Raw genomic sequence first — 17,249 nt, 5'->3', positions numbered from 1 at the left:
GAGGATATATCCAAGGCAGGAGGATGGGTTTGGGGTTTGTACTGTCATTGTGGTCAAGTAGCTGTCTCAAGTCAGTGCTATGCATTCTAGAGCTGGGGGCAGGACTGAGGTGTCCTGGTGGAAGCTGTGCCCTGGCCCTGGAGAAAGTGGGAAGTCTGAAAGTGAGCTGTGAGGAGTTCCTGCTGATGGGGCTTCACTACCAACACACACAACCCCCTTCGCCCAACATTGATTATATTGCCATCCAGCTGGATCTCACGGACCGAAGGAGTAAAGCCACGTACAAGGTAGAGTCTGCAGTTACACACTGGAGTCCTTAGCTGGTTCGTTGGAAAGCAGTTCATGGGGGTGCCCATGCTGGTGTCTGTGCAGAAGAGTTCCTGTGTTACTGAGGGCACAACTTCAGGCTTGTGAGTTGTGCCTAGAAGCACTTCAACCAGCAGCTTAGGCACATAAAATTAGCATGTCGTTTCCATCTTTGTCCCTTCTGTAGTTCTACATCATGAGGAAGGGACTGGGGCTGTTCACATGTTAGCTATCTTCCACCTACAGCCAATGTGTGTGTGTGTGTGTGTGTGTGTGTGTGTGTGTGTGTGTGTGTGTATGTATGGGATGTACATGTGTGAATGCAAGCATACACACACACTGAAGATTGAACTTGAACTCCTGTGTATGGTAAGAGTGGACTTGGCCACACAACTACGCCATAGCTCCTCTCCAACATTGTTTATGGGTTGATCTTTATTAAAACTTTTCTCCAGTGTTCCTTTTTTCCCTCCTTGACATCAAAGCATCTTCTCTATAAGGCCACAAGGCACTGAGAGGCAAGATGGCCTAGTCCCATTTCACATCTGCAGTGGAGTGTATCACTTGTGCATTGTCAGACCTTAGGACAGGGGCCTGGATCACTGAGGGGAGGGGTCCCCAAAGGCTCCTCCAGCTTTCTATGTCTTCATTTTCCTGGCCCTCCTCATTTCAGTTTTTTTTTTCACACTGAAATGATGATCAATGTGGACAAAACTTCATGAAATATTTAGTATGTCAGTCCAATGTTCACATAGTCTATGTTTTGTTTGGGAAATGGGGGAAACAGTGCCCCTGCAGATGCGGCCCAGTTTATGCCACTAGGAGATGATCCAGGGTGACTTTGGGTAAGACCTTCATTCAGCATTACTCTCTGCCTTACCACAGCGTTTCTCCAAATAAACCCAGTCTAGTGGTGAATATCAGCACCCAAGAAATTGGTGATTCTGAAACGGTTAGAAAATGATGAAAACAACACTGCAGAATTCGGTAGTTGAGATCTGAAAGAAAAACTTAGAGGGTATCTCGCCCAATTGACACCCAGATCAGCCAGGGAGCTTTTCAAAGGACAGGTTTCCCTGTCTGTAGCTAGCAGTTATGAATGCTGGTGCCCAGGTCGCCTGGTTCAGACATACATATTTAACTAGCCATCTGACTTGGGACTTTATGTTTCATTTTCTTCATCTTAAGTGAGGGTACTCAATGAGACCATCCTTGGCACATGTTAAGCCTGTGTACACTATTGCTAAACAGCCACCAATGGCTGTGACCAGCCAGGTTTGAAGTACTAGTGTAGCACAGCCTCCTGTTCATAGGGGTGGCCTTGCTGTTTATGTATGGTTGTCTTATGGCTGGCAGAATCAAAACTGGATTCCACTGTACTAGCACATATTGTCTGTTTGTTTTGTTACAAAACTCCCTTCATTATCAATGACTTCTTCCCCCCATTAAAAATGTTAGATGTTTTTCTCTTTGATTGATGTTTTTGTGATTGTTCTCTCACTGTGCCAAAGGCTGTATTTGTGTTTTGGGGGTCACTTTCGTCCTGAGGTTGTCCTTCTAAATGAGCTTCTTAGCTTTTTCATTTTGACAAGTCATGAAACAGGTTAATTTCTAAATAAATGTGAGGGCCATGTGCACACTGAGAAAAACATTAAACACATGGGAAAATAAGGACATAAAACTGACATTATTGATAACCATTTTCTTGCACACAGACACTGTGAGGACCATGGAGTTCATTCTGTCTCATGGCATCAATTTATCTGCACAGCTTTGAGTCTTGTCCTTCAGCTACTTTTGTGGCTGTCCTGATTGTTCTTGCCAAGGGACTAAATGCCCACCCACACGTAATTTTACTCTTCTACATTAATTAATTAATTAATTAATTACAATCAGTCCTGGGGACTATGTGGAGGCTCTCATGAGGACTAGGCAAGTGCCCTACCCACCGAGAGACACCTGCAGCCCAGTTTCTTCTGTGATTTTAAAGGTCGTTGTCTTCGTAACACCTAAGGTAACTTGGATTGCACAGTGAAGTGTACGGAATTGTTTTCCTCCACGTGGCCAAATCTGCAGAGTTGTTTGTTAGAAGAACGTACTTGTTTCCCAGGGATAGCAGGCAACTCTTCCGTGGTAGAATGACCCATAGGCTAACTTCTTGTTCCTTTTCCCTTCTTCTTTCTTTGATGGCACCCTGTCGCCCCTACATGCCACAGCTGTGTGATCTGATCCACAACATGAAGGCCCTGGCACCACTCAGCTTTAGACTTTCCTCAGCCATTCTTGCCTAATTTCTGGTTCCAGATAAATTATTAAGTAGGTTACTTTCAAAGCCTCTAAGTTGTTTGTTTTAAATCAGCATTAGATCAAAACTGACAGTTCTTTGAGGAGGAGTTGGCCTGTGAGAACTTTGCCAGCCTGAGTCTTCTCATACAGAGCATCTCTTCCCGCTGGACAAACGGCATTGTCCGTGTCTATGGAAAGGAGACTTCCTCTGTGTGAGTAGAGCACACTTCTGACGTCCAGTCCCGAGAAGTTCTTGTGAAATTACTGGGAACAGAATCTTTTCCTCTCGTGGTGTCTTTTCATTGGTTATTGATGGTAAATAGGAATGCAACTTTTTGGTATAATTTTCCTTTATCTGGCTTCTTTCCTAAATTCAATTATTTTAAGACATTTTCGATTCTCTGGGCTTCAAAAGACCGTAATTATATCTTTACTAATGATGATAATTTGGGCCTTCTTTTCCTGTAATTATCCCTTTTACTTCTGCTCCCTTCTCCACCGTTTGGTCCGAACAATACTAAATATAATGTTGCTTGTGGGCAGTTTTTGTCTCGGGTGGTCTATCTGTTTCAGCTGGACACATTGTCCTCTTTAATGCTTCTTGCCTTGATTCCATCTATTTGAAATGAATTCGGCCACTCTGGTCCTTTTTTACATCATAAATCTGGGTTACACTTTTACTTTCAATCTTTCTATGAATCCCAAGTGTCTTTTATGAGAAGTCCACATGACTGGGCACTTTCTTGACTTAAAAAAATTTTTTTCTTGATTAAGGAAATATAAACTACATTATAGTAATAATGGATACATGTGGCTTTTTCTGTCAACTTATTTATGTATTCTTGTCAGTAAAAAGGAAATATCTCCTAGCATGTGCAAAGTCTTGGATTTGATTCTCAGTATAACACACACACACACACACACAAAAAAAAAAAAAAAAACAAAACAAAACAAAACAAAACAAAAACCTGCACACATGTCTTACAAAATGCAGTATATTTCTTTTGACCTAATTTTGCACATTTGAAAGTCCTTTCTTTCACTTTATATTTTGTTTAAATTTAAGAAGTATTCTGAAGGCTAGAAATAGTCACTTAGTGTTAGGGTGCTTTTCTAGCATGCACAGGTCTGGGTTTGATTCTCAGCATAATAAGGAAGCAAACAAATATTCTTTAACTTATATTAATCTTATTTAAAATCCAGAATTGCAGAGGGCTCTTTTGACTCCTTCCTATGCTTGAAGATTGTTCTAATCTGTCTTTCCTTCTGGCAGTTCCCAGGCTCTATTAATACTACTGGAAATTTCATTTCTAATATAAGGCTCTTGTGTCTTATTATTTCTTACACAATCTGTCTTTTAAGTAAGTTAGTACTATTGACAGTTGTATCCTTTCTTTTTCTTTCTTTTTTGTTTTTTTGACATTTAAGGAATGCTTCTTGAACCTCAGGATGTGATGGCACACACATTTAGTCTCAGCACTTGGGAGGCAGAGACAGGCGGATCTCTGTGTGTTTAAGACCAGCCTGGACTATAAAGTGAGTTCCAGGACTGCCAGGGCTACACAGAGAAACCTGTCTCAGAGAAAAAAAAAAAAGAAGAATGCATTTAGTTAGATTTTAGTTCTACACTTAATGGTCTCACTGTTGAGTTCTAGTTCTTTAAGACTAAGATTTCTCTTTACTGTTGTTTTCCAGTGACATGTCATGGGCAGATACAGTCCCTGCGGCACCTCAGAATAATGCTCCTTTTTGTCATTCTGCTTGGGGAAAAGAGGGCTGACTCCTCTGGTTCTCTTTTGAGTGTCTCTTCTTCCAGATGTTTCTGGCCAGTTTCTGAACCTTCTGCTGATGCTTGGGCTGGGGGACTGAGAAGGAGGGTACTGGGGAGGGAGGTCTTACCTGCCTGGGAACCAGTTGAAAATGATTTCACACTCTCTGAGCTGGCCAGATGTTTCAGGTTGCTTTGTTGTCTCCGGGCAATTTCCCGATTTCTCTGGAAAGCTCCATCTCAGAGCCTCTCCCTCTGTTCCAGAAGGGAGGGTTCACTCCTCCCTAGCCTCAACCACCACTTGCAATGCTTATTGCATGCAGTCAGTAGAGTATGACTTATCTCCCCAAGTTAATGGTGCTGGACTTTTGTCTTCTGAAGGATGGTCTCCATAGGTCAGGATCCAGAATGACCTCAGAGCCAGTCCTCTGCCCCATGTGGCATGGGAACATTCACGTGTCTGTCAGTTGATGACATACACAAGGACAGGCTGAATCTAAACAAGATCTCTAACTCTTAAGTCTCTGGGTCTTCCCACTTAGAAATGGAAACTCTGGACTCACAAGTATTAAATGAGGATTGGCCACCATTATTCCATTTCTGGCAATTTAACTTCCTCAGGGGTGGTCCTTGAAGGCCCTCTACCTGCTGTGCCTGGACAGTGTGAGGCTCTACAGGGAACCTTCTCTCCTGATGCCTGAGGCAAGGGACATAGTATTACCCTAGCCTCAGCCTTCATCTGTCAGTCTTTCAACTAAGAGCAAGTGAAGAAAACTTGCCTGAACATTCTCTCCTTGCTCCAGGCCTAGTACCCCGAATTCTGGTGTGTGGGACAATTGTGATTTCGATCACCAAGCCTGCTTCTTGCAACAGTGGGTCACATCAGACCCATGACAGCAAAGGCCTACTGCTCTCAGGCTTCTTCCTTCCCATACTCCTCACTGAGACCTCAATGTCATGGTGCCCTTTTCTGAGTGTGGCTCTCTCATTTGGGGAGGGTGTATTTCCAACTTCAGTGGTCCCGTGCAGTTCCCTTGTTCTGTTAGGCAATTGGACAACCCCCTTGAGTAGCACAAGCACACAGAGATGAAGACAAAAACTATCCTCCCCCCCCCCCCCCCGCCTTCTTCTGCCACCTTTGGAAACCACGTGGCCTGTGGAGGTCACTGGTGGCTGTGCCCGACACAGCCCGGTGCTTTACTTTCATGGTTTCATTTAATGTTTAGGAGTCTAGAGTTTCCATTTATATTCCATTTATAGGTGAGAGGAGCATGGGATGTAAGAACTTTGGAACTAGTCTAACATCATACAAATAACAAGTACTAAGGATGCAAGCACAGGGCTGGGCAGCCAGCTCAGCAGTTAAGAACACTCACTGTTCTTGCACCTACATTGTGTAAGATCCAGTTCCAAGGGATCCAATGCCCTCTTCTGTCATCCATGGGCTCCTGCATGAATGTGATGCACATACATGCATGCATACACACACACACACACACACACACACACACACACACACACACACACAGAGTCATACACATAGTTCTTTCTGATACAGGTGCCCCATTCCAAATCTTTTTTGCATGCTGGAGTCATTGGGAGGCTCTAGATTGCCAGTTTTCTGGTTTCCTCCTTGGAATAATTAAGTGAACATCTGGAGGTAGTTTCTGATGGTCATCGGGTGATGCTAACATGTAGCTGGTGGTCACAGCTGGGCCATCCTCTGGCCTGAAGCTTCATTACATATGGTGACATTAACCATGCCCATTACAGCTTCATTCATGTCTTTCCCCTTTTCATTTTTTCTCTCCTTCAAAAGTCAGAGAGCGTGTGGTTGCCTGTCTCTATTAGAGTCGGCATTCCTAACCAGGCCCCGAGGGCTGCATTCATGGCCATGTTTGTCCTGGAGGTGGACCAATTCATCCTGACCCCCCTGACAACCTCAGTTCTGGACTGTGAGGAAGATGAGACCCCCAAACCCTTGTTGGTGTTCAACATCACCAAAGCCCCTCTCCAGGGCTATGTGACCCACCTGCTGGATCACACCAGACCCATCTCTTCATTCACCTGGAAGGATCTAAGTCACATGCAAGTTGCCTACCAGCCACCAAACAGCAGCTATCCAGAGAGGAGACATTACAAGGTAGGAAGGAAGGGAGAGGAAGCATCCAGCCTGGTGGATGTCAAGTAAGTATTGGAAAGCCGCCGCCTCCCATGAGCCCTTGGGTCTGTTGGATCCTCAGCTTCTCAGAGGAGACCCTGATTCTACAAGTCGCAGTGCTGTGCAGTTCAGGGCTGCCTGGAGAGACACTGGTCTGACAGGCTGAAGAAAGAAGGCCTTTCATCTTGGTGAGCAGCAGCTTTAGTTCCAGCCCACGGCTGTGGTGTGAAATCCAGGTGGACGGCATGTGGCCATAGCTCTCAGGTGTCCAGAGAAATCAGAAGTCCACAATGGCCCTAGAGTCCTGAGGGCTATAGAAAGGGTGGAGACAGGAGATTGCTGGCTGTTAGCCTAGCTCCAGGCTCAGCAAGATGCCCTGTTCCAAGGGAATGTGGCAGAGAGAAGAGGGCTCAAACTCTCCTCCTCTGGTCTCTGTGCACACGCTTCTACCCCTGAATATACATATTCCATATAGACTGTATTCTTATGTACATACTCACATAAATAATAAATGAGAGCACTAGAGTCTATGTTTCAAAATAGTAGAGAGGATTTGTGTGTTCCCTACATTGGGAAATGATACGTGCAAGAGTTGATAATATAGATATGTCAGTTACCCTGATCTGATTAGGGCACAGTGTGTAGACATGCGTGTCTTTGTGTATACTCTACCCTCCAAATATGTACAATCACGGTCAATTAAATAATTAAAAACCAAAGCCAAAAAAAAAAAATAGTACATAGGAATGGAATGAGTGACCTAACAAAAATAAGTTACTTCCTATAATAAAGTAACACCCTTTTCATTGAATGTTTTAGCGAAATTGTTCATAATAGCTCCACACTGGAAACAGTGTGATTAGGTGAAATTTCTAGAAAGGGCAACTATATAGAGACATAAAACAGATACTGGCACTTGGGTAAGCTGAGTGGTGCTTGGGGAGGCTAAGTGGTGTGGAGGGGGAACAGTTTGGGCATGAGGACCTTTGGTGTAATGGAAAAGCAGTTTACTCAGATGATTGTGCAACTTGGTAAATTTATGTGTATGAAAAGGGGTGATTTATAGGATATGATTTTTTTTCCTCAATTGGTTATAAAGTTAATTTTAAAAATAGAATTAAATTTAAAGCAAGAGAGAACAGCAACAAATCTGGATCCATTTTTGCCGTGTGTGTGTGTGTGTGTGTGTGTGTGTGTGTGTGTGTGTGTGCATCAGAACCAATGGGACTTGAAGCCTGAATTTTTCTGTGTATGGCTAATGTTGACTTGTTTGTTTCCAGGTGGAGCTGGAGGTGTACGACTTCTTCTTCGAGAGGAGTGCCCCCATCACTGTCCACATCTCCATCAGAACAGCAGACACAAATGCGCCCCGGGTGTCCTGGAATACAGGTGTGGGTGTAGTCCCAAGGGAGATACAAGGAAGTGGATGGGTCAAGAAAAATACTTTTATTCCATTTCATCCATGAGGTAATGGAAACCCAGACAGACCAAAACCAGCAGACAGTTATCTCTGTTCTGCTTTTTCCTAATAGCTGGTGAGAAACTGAAACCCAGCATCCTTGAGTCCTCTGGCTACCTTCCATTTTTGGGAGAGACACCATAAAAGTGTCCCATCTCAACTGAATGGAGTCAGGAAGTGGCTGCCTGTGACACTAACTGGGAGTAGGTCTGAGAGAGAAGAGGTCTCTGACTCAGAGTTTGCAGGGGAGCAGGAGCAAGGTGGAGCCTGGAACTCATTCTGTTTCCTGTGGGTTGTATGGAATCCAAAATAAGTAAATAAGAGCTAAGCAGCTTAAAAAAGAAAGAAAGAAAGAAAGAAAGAAAGAAAGAAAGAAAGAAAGAAAGAAAGAAAGAAAGAGGCTTTATACTGCCACGCAATTCCAAGTAGACTGGGAATGTGATTTATATATTCAGATCAGATGCAAATGTGGAATGCAAATGGCTTTTCCTTTCCCACGAATACCATCAATGACATTCAAAACATGCTTTCAAGGGGGCTGTAGGTCATGTTAAGAGGAATATATCCATGTCTGACTCCAGTTCTAAGCTTAGTCTAATAATTCTGGTTATCCGAGGGATAATGATAGAAATGAAAAAACTTGGTCAGCCAAAGCTGAATGGCAATGCTACCTTCGTGTAGGTCACTGTGTTTTAGTGAGGACATGGAAGCTTCTGTATGTATGATACATGATGCTCAGATGAGTCAAGGGAGCTCCAGGTCTGGGTCTGGCTGCTGCAGACATGATAATGCTTTAAAATGAATGTTTGCTTATTATGAACTTGGTATCTGCTACAGTGAAAAGTGACAGGATATATTAAGTAGAAGAATAACATCATTTTCCCATTATATTTAATATGGATATTGTTACTGTTAGCATTTTGATGTGTCAGTTGACTGTTAGTCTTCTTGGATGCTCCTCTGAGGTATCCCATGATGCCACACGTGCTGTGTGTGCACATGTCACTTCAGAAACCCTATATCGGATCCCCAGTACCACCCCAAGAACCCAGGAGGCTTTTCAGCAGCTGTGGGGCTTATTTGCATATGCTTGTCTTTGTCTTATCCCCATCCTCCCTCTCTTCCTGGCTCTTTCCCTCCCTCTTTAGCTCCCCTCTCTCTCTTCCTCCCTTCCTTCCTCTTCTCACTTCTTCCTCTCTGTTGTTCTTACAATCATAGCTGCCTTAGCCCAGTTTCCCTGGGAAACAGACTTTGGGGAAGATCCTGCATCGACCCTATCCTGACAACCAAGTTATAGCACAGGTTTAGAAATCCAGTCCAGGATTAGTTGGCTCCATTGCTTTGGGGATGGGATGAGGTAGCACATCATGGCAGTAGCTTGTGGGGAAGCAAAGCTGCTCACAGTCCGAGCTCTAGCTGGTGATATGGCTGAGCTGGCCACAACTTTTCAGAAAGATATATGGATTACTCTGTTGTTCTAGTGTCTCCATGAAGCAGACCTAGCCAGTGTGTCTGAGAAGAGTTAGAGGTGGATGAGCAAAGAGTGAACTGTCAACTCCCAGTTCTACTGAGGGATAAGGGTGTCTGATGGTAAAGCAGGGCTTCATTCAGAGTCTGTGTTTCTCTATTACCAGTGATTGACACCCTCCAGACTTCCTATGGCATACTGAGTCTCAGCAATGGTTTTGTTTCATTCCTTTATCTGCATAAATCCATCTCTAGTTATTGTTTAAATTAATGTACATTTTACTTTGCAAAGTGCCAAGCACTTAAACTTTGTCATGTACAGTAGCTCTGTATAAGGATATTGAAGTACTATGTATTCCCTACCCCATGGGATATGTATGTTCTCATAAGTCATATGTAAAACCCCTTCTAACTCTTGTCCACTTAAACCATATAGATATAATCTCTGACAAGTTCCCTGTGCACTCATTTAAACTAGGGACCTCTGTGAGCCTAACTTCTGCTTTTTCCTTCAGCATTTAGTTTCTGGTATCATCATGGTTCTTAAGGAATCAGTTGTCAGATTGCAATTAGAGCAAAGTTTACTAAAAACACAAGCTATATTCAAGTTTCATGAAAAGCATTTGAAGATAGAACTTTGAGATAGATTTAGGAGCAAAAACTCATGAACCTTAGACAGGTATGTTGTAGGACATGTTTCTGTATTTTCTCTTGTAGGTCTGAATCTCCTGGAAGGGCAGTCTCGGGCCATCACCTGGGAACAGCTTCAGATCGTTGACAATGATGACATCGGTGCTGTGCAGTTGGTCACCATTGGTGGCCTGCAGCATGGACGGCTTACAGTAAGAGGTGAATGACTTACCTGTTCAACCCAAAACCGAATCTGGGGACTATTTTCTTCAAATGCAAATCACATCACGGGGCTAGGGAGAGAGAGATAACTCAGTTGGTAACATGCTTCCTGCTCAAGTATGAACTCCCAAGTTCAATCCTCAGCACTGCATAAAAGAGCTACTTTAATGCCATCACTGGGGTTTCCTCATCAACCAGCCTAGCCAGATCCATGAGCTCCAGAGCTCGGTGACAGCTTCTTCTCAAAAAACAAAGTAGAAGGAGCAAGAGAGATGGCTCAGTGGGTAAGAGCCCTGGCTGCTCTTGAGGAGGACCCTGGTTTGATACCCAGCACCCATACAATGGCTCACAGCTGCCTGTAACTCCTGGTCCAGGGAGTCTGATGCCCTCTTCTGACCTCTACAGGGACCAGGCACACATGTGATGAAAGACATATATGTAGGCAAAACATTAACACAATAAAAATAAAGATATAAAAATTTAAAAAAATTAAAAAATAACAACTACAAAAGCAAGATGGAAGACAGTAGACAGGTGGCTCAGTTGGTTATAAGCACTGGCTGCTCTTCTGGAAGGCCTGAGTTCAATTATCAGCATCTGCCAGGCAGCTCACAGCCATTTTTAACTTCAGCTCCAGGGCCTTCTGACTCCCTCTTTGGGTTTCCACAGGCACCAGGCATGCATGTGGTACATAGACATATATGCAAGTAAAACATGCATATATGTTACATTTAAAAAACCTTTAAAAAAAATAAGGGGTAGGGCCCCTGAGGAATGAGAGTTGAGGTTGATCTCTGGCATGTGCAATCATTCCCCCCATATATCTCATGAACACACACACACACACACACACACACACACACACACACGCACGCACGCACGCACGCAAGCATGCGCACACGCATGCATGTACGCACTTGAATCATAGCTAACAGGGTATGTGTATCACTTCTTGGATGTCCTCCAAACTGAAATCATTACAGTCAGATGTGGAGATACTGAAACTCAACTCTGTAGGATGCTCACATCCCTTATGAATTAAATCTAATGTTTGGCTCATTACTCAAACTTCAGGTTTGCTCTATGGGTGTCCCCAGTTGGAGGACAAAATATTTCAGAGAAATATATTATAAAACAGGGAGAAAAACTTTTAAAAATACTTCAGTAATAATGATGTTATTATATTATTATTAGTTGCCACAATTTAAAAGTTTAAAAAACATGGATTTGTAACAATAAGGATGATAGATAAGAAGATAATAGCCCTTATAAAAGCACTGTTCATGTCATGATCAAAGTCTGTTCCTTATAACATGCTAAGAGGATTTAGTCCGATTATCCTCTTACTTTGCTGAATGATAAAGAAAAGAGAGAACTTTCATTTGTCATCGTTTGTAATTGGGGAATTCAGAATTGAAAAGCTAACAGATTACAGTCAGTTCTGTCTACTTCCAGGACAGTGGGAGACAGTTGAGACCTGAGTGTGCCACTCAGGACCAGGAGTCGGATAAAAGTCATGCTATTGCAGCACTTTCATAACCAGTGTTGTTTTCTGTGTGTCTGCGAGCCAGGAAAAGACAGGAGGCACAAAAGAGAAGTCACATGGTCTAAGTTTTCAGTCCTTGACAAGTTTTCAGCAGCCCAGTGCAATGACTTGCATTTCTGTTGTAATCGTCCAAGCAGAAAATGAAACTGGGTTTATTAATACTGCAGAAGTGGAAATTGGGGTGGTAACCCATGGTATGGTGGTGTTCTGTAATCAGAGAGGGGAGAAAGTCTCTATCATCTATCAACACTTCACTCTGTGTCAGTACCGGGCCAACCATTTTATACACTGTCTTTCATTTTCCTCGCCTCTATGAAGTAAGATGCTATTATAGTTCCTAGTTTACAAATGGACAATCTGCAATTTTGAAAACCAGGAAGTGACTAATGAGTGGATCTGTACCTCTGCTTGAACCAGGCTCCAGCTCTGGTTCTCAAACTTTAGCATGTTCCCACCCTGAGGGTGGGGGCTTAGTAAAACATAGGTGTTGAGTCCTATCTCCAGCATTTCTGATTAAGTAGGCTCAGGGCAGAGCCCGAGAAATTGCATTTCTAATAGCTTCCCATTTGGTGCTGATGTTGCTTCCCTAGGTCATGACAATGAGCATTAATCAATATTTATCAGAGGCTTACTGCTGTTTGACTTCTCTGATGTTGCTATGGCGTATCTGCATCCATTTTTATTTGTATCTAGTTATATTTGGTAGGATTTGCCAGAGAAATGAAACCAATAGGAGGCATACAAATATATAAGGGGAGATTTATTATGGGGATTTTTTTTTGTATGTGTCTACATCTATGGAGACAGAGAAAGCTCATGATGTGTTTGTGGAAAGAACTACTGTTTATGTCCAGAAAAGCCAATCAAGTATTTCAGTCTTAGGCCAAGGCTTGAGAACTAGGGTAGTGATGAAATAATTCTCATCCAGTCCAAGGTCAAAGCCCTAGGAAACATGGTGGGTGACTGTCAGAGAGGTATGAGTCTAAGGTCAAAAAGCCTACAAAGTTGGGGGGCGGGGGAGAAGAAGATGACTGAGAGAGAGAGAGAAACAGAGACAGAGAAACAGAGAGAGAGAGACAGAGACAGAGAGACAGAGACAGAGAGGTGTAGAGAGACAGAGAGAGGTAGATACACAGATGATAGATGATAGATAGATAGATAGATAGATAGATAGATAGATAGATAGATAGATAGACAGATGATAGAGTGATAATTCTTCCTCTGCATTTTTGTCTTACATCCATAAAGGTCTGGTATCTCTTAGTTGACTCCTGAAATTAGCTCTAATATTATTATTTTCCCTGTTTCACAGAGTCTCAAACACTAGTCTCAAGTCCACACAGGTAGTAAGTGGGAGAGCTGGTGTTCAATATCAGATGCAGCATCCTATTGCTCACTAAACTACCCAGTCTACAGACTGTCCTTGACTTATACTTTGTTTTGTTTTGTTTTTACATTTTTGAGGCTGTCATAAGGTCTCTTCTTTATGTGTTTGACTTAGAACATTTCCAGTTTACGGTGGTTTATAGGGCACAACCCCATGGTGAGTTTGGGAGCATCTGTATTACCACTGCTTCCCATAGCCCACTGTCCTGTAGTGGTTCCTTTCTCAGCCGCTGCCTCTGCTGCCTCCCTTGATCACTCAGAACCACATCTGCTTTCTTCACCAGAGGGCAAAGGATTTCTCTTCACTGTGGCTGACCTTCAGGCTGGAGTTGTTCGCTATCATCATGATGATAGTGACTCCACTAAAGACTTTGTGGCTCTCAGGATATTTGATGGCCAGCACAGCAGCCAGCACAAGATTCCCATCAACATCTTGCCTAAGGATGATAGCCCCCCCTTCCTCATAACCAATGTCATTATTGAGCTAGAGGAGGGCCAGACCGTCTTGATCCAAGGGTCCATGCTGAGAGCTTCAGACATGGACTCCAGTGATGACTACATCTTCTTTAATGTCACAAAGTCCCCACAGGCTGGGGAGATCATGAAGAAGCCAGGGCCAGGACTGATAGGTAAGTTCTAGGCAGGTAAGATGGTTGGAATGGAATTGATTCTTTCTTAAAGAACTTTGTATTGTGGTCAAATTTGTGTAAGATCAGACACCACATTTATGAAGCAAAATATTATTGTTTTCCCATCTTCTGCAGTAGAAATTTGACTCATATTAAGTCAACCTACTACCTGAGGTAGTAGAAAGTTCTGGCACTAAGCTCAAGATAACTATCACACTATTAAAAGTTAAGTCAGCTAAGAAAGGCAGTAGAATAAATAAATACGATGGGAGATGTTTGGTTTATTCTACAGGGCTACTCAAATAATTTCATTAATATATTTGCTTACATTTTGGTGTCAGGGGTTGACAGTGTGGATCAAATATGTAGCAATTTTTATTGTATTTATAATAAAAGCTATTCTTTGGAAATATTTTTCCATTGTTAATCTCCACATTGAGGCTGGGCAATTTTAGTCCATTGCTCTGCATTTCGTTAAAAATACTTAATGCAAATCCTTGGCTATGTACAGCACATTAGCAGAGAAGATGTTGAGAGGTGAGTTCAGCTTCACTGGCACCAATGCCTAAAATTGTGCGGTATTTTGTGGGCCCTTAGGGTATGCGGTCCCTGGCTTCCTTCAGAGAGACCTGTTCAATGGAATCATTTACTACCGTCACTTCGGTGGAGAAATCTTTGAAGACTCTTTTGAATTTGTCCTGTTAGACAGTCGTGACCCTCCAAATCTCTCAGTGCCACAGGTGAGAGACCATTTCAGAACCTCTTCCCAAAGTTTTAAGTACCAAGATTTGCTCTAAGAGATGTTATTAAAAAATACATGAAAAATGGGTTTTGTTGTTTGAGATGTTTGAATCTTAGATGGTCTTTTAGTAAAAAACCTGGAGCCAGAAATCAGAGTGAAAGCTGAAAGATCAGAGGAGCAGAACAGCCAGCCACTAGTTCTTACTTCTATGAAATCCTCAGCCTAAAGAGAGTGAGCTCCTGTTTCCTCATGCCTTATATGCCTTTCTCTGCCCTGCCATATTACTTCTTGGGATTAACGGCGTGTGTGCTTCTCAAGCAAAGGCATAAGATCCCACATGCTGAGATTAAAGGTGTGAGTCACCCCTGCCTGACCTCTATGTCTAATCTAGTGGCTGGCTCTGTCCTCTGAACCTCAGGCAAGTTTATTAGGGTACACAATACATCACCACAGGTTTTGAGATTCGAAGTTTGAGAAGCAATAGGTTGGGCAAAAATAAGTATGCTTCCCTCTCCCAGTACTGTGCCCACACTTTTCTAAAGTACTTTGCAAGTTTCTACATGGTAACTGTTTCTAAGGTTACTTAGCCATAGTACATACATAGACAACTTCAAAAATTTGCTCACTTCTCAACACCCAAAGAGACATTTTTTTAAAGATAGTATTTAAATTATCTTTAATTTAAATTTCCTGAGTTTTCCTCCTCTTTGCGACAACAGCTAATCAACCTCCATTCCTCTTTACTTGTTTTTCAAGCAAGTGATAGAGACTTCCTAACAGAATTATTATGGGGAAAACACTGAGCTTTCAGACAACTGGTACATACTAAAAAAAAAAAAAATGGATTTTATTTTTTTATTTTTATTTTTTTTAAGATCTCAGATCTGACTAGTGCTAAAGATATAATTTGAGTCTACAGTAAACAGAAATAAGATGAAGCAAATATTATCACATAGAAATCATAAAATATGGGATTGGTGTAGCATATGGACAGTTGTAAAAGTGTGGAGAGTAGGGGTCAAATTTCAAAAGGAGTAATTGAAATTGATTATGGACTCTGTATGATATTGTTGCTGGTCATTTTATACCTGCTACCTTCAAAGGTGGCATATATGCGGATGCAAGAAAATCTCAAGCCTATTGAAGAAAGAATGCTTAAAGTGTGTGTCCTATTACTCTGATGGACTCTTAGAATGCTACAGCCTCTGATAACAGCCAGTGGGCAAAAGACCAAGTTGTGCATCTGTTTGCTGACATGGACATACGGAAGGAGGAGATCTGAAACCGGAAGAACTCAGTGATGTCTTTTGGATAGGATGGGCAGGGAAGTGTATGGAAAACTCTGAATTCATCTGCTTTTTTACAAACAAGTCAACTTCTTGGAAAGTAATCACCCCTTGTTTCATAGATGTAGTTGACCCGTCGTTTCTGGGCTGAGCTTCTGTAGGAGATTGTGCTGGATTGAATAGCTCAGAACAGTAACTGTCAGCAGGATATGTTTCTGAGTGTTCTGTGCATCTGCTCAAGCTATTGCTAGAATATCATAGGATGTTTAGAATGCTCTATGTCTTTTCATGCATTGAGATTTCAGGGCATCTTTCTTTTTTCTTGTTAAGCATTTTAGAAATCATGTTCTTCATACACAAGAAGAGAAATATATAATATAGACCAAGTTAATGAAAACTCTTAGAATAGTTATCTAAATCTGGGCAAGCAAATCAGTCTAAAATCTAAATATCTGGTTATAAATTTATTCCATATAATAGATGGGTTCTTTTATTATTATTTGTTTTTATTTATTTGTGTGTGATGCATACACAAATAGGTGCATGTATGTTTGGGTGTTTTTGGAGACCAGGAGAGGGCATTAGATCTCTTAGACTTGGAGATATAGACAGTTGTGAGCTGCCATGCGGTTGTTGGGAATGGAGCCTAAGTCCTCTACAAGAGTAGTAAGTGCTCTTAACCAATGACACAATAATATGTTTTCCTGATTCTGTGCTCTTATATTTATGGACTAGGGAAGAAAGGCAGAGCAAGAAGGCTACAAAATTGTGCTGTCTTTATGTAGCATGTAGTTTTTTTTGGGGGGGCTCTTAAACACAGCTGCCCCCCTCTGTATATCTGTAGGTATCCCATCCAATGATTCAACAATCTGATGATAGATAATATTTATAAGTTGCCTCTGTTCCTCACATACTATTTTACTTGTCATTTTTCCCTAAGCCATATGGACCTCTACTGTTTACATCACATTTGCATTTATATTGAATATTGCAAATGATGACTCTTTCCCTAGCTCAGGCTGTATGTTCACCCCATCTCTACCCAGCATCTCTACTTGTTTCTGTCTTCAGCATTTAAAAGCCATCTTGTTCAACAAACATTTAATGTATTTTCTTGAAAACGTATATAAAACTACTGTAATTAATAGAGTGGGCAGCTCTAAAATGGAAGTAATTCTTGGCACTGAGAAATAACACTGGGTATTTGAGAAATAACTCAAATGAAGGAAAATCAAGAGCAGGCTAGAATCAGAGCTCAGGGCACATGAAGGATCAATAATTCAGGCCACAAGAAAGTCAGATGCCACCAGGCAAAGTATAATTGTAGAGCCTGCATCTGAGGGTCAGGGTGTGATGCAGTC

The 17,249-nt window shown here is 42.1% G+C and overlaps 1 protein-coding gene across 1 annotated transcript in view; it reads left to right on the top strand.

The window, feature by feature from the left end:
- Positions 1 to 17,249, top strand: part of Frem1 (FRAS1 related extracellular matrix 1) — a 148,398-nt gene that overhangs the window by 36,591 nt on the left and 94,558 nt on the right. Inside the window, exons 6-11 of the mRNA XM_036179029.1 lie at positions 91 to 287; positions 6,180 to 6,503; positions 7,802 to 7,910; positions 10,165 to 10,296; positions 13,516 to 13,860; positions 14,458 to 14,600. Of these exons, the coding sequence (XP_036034922.1) occupies positions 91 to 287; positions 6,180 to 6,503; positions 7,802 to 7,910; positions 10,165 to 10,296; positions 13,516 to 13,860; positions 14,458 to 14,600 (1,250 nt within the window). The remainder of the gene's footprint in view (positions 1 to 90; positions 288 to 6,179; positions 6,504 to 7,801; positions 7,911 to 10,164; positions 10,297 to 13,515; positions 13,861 to 14,457; positions 14,601 to 17,249) is intronic.

Source organism: Onychomys torridus, chromosome 2, assembly GCF_903995425.1.
Source record: "Onychomys torridus chromosome 2, mOncTor1.1, whole genome shotgun sequence".
Classification (NCBI taxonomy): domain Eukaryota; kingdom Metazoa; phylum Chordata; class Mammalia; order Rodentia; family Cricetidae; genus Onychomys; species Onychomys torridus.
This window is presented reverse-complemented; position numbering and strand designations above follow the sequence as displayed.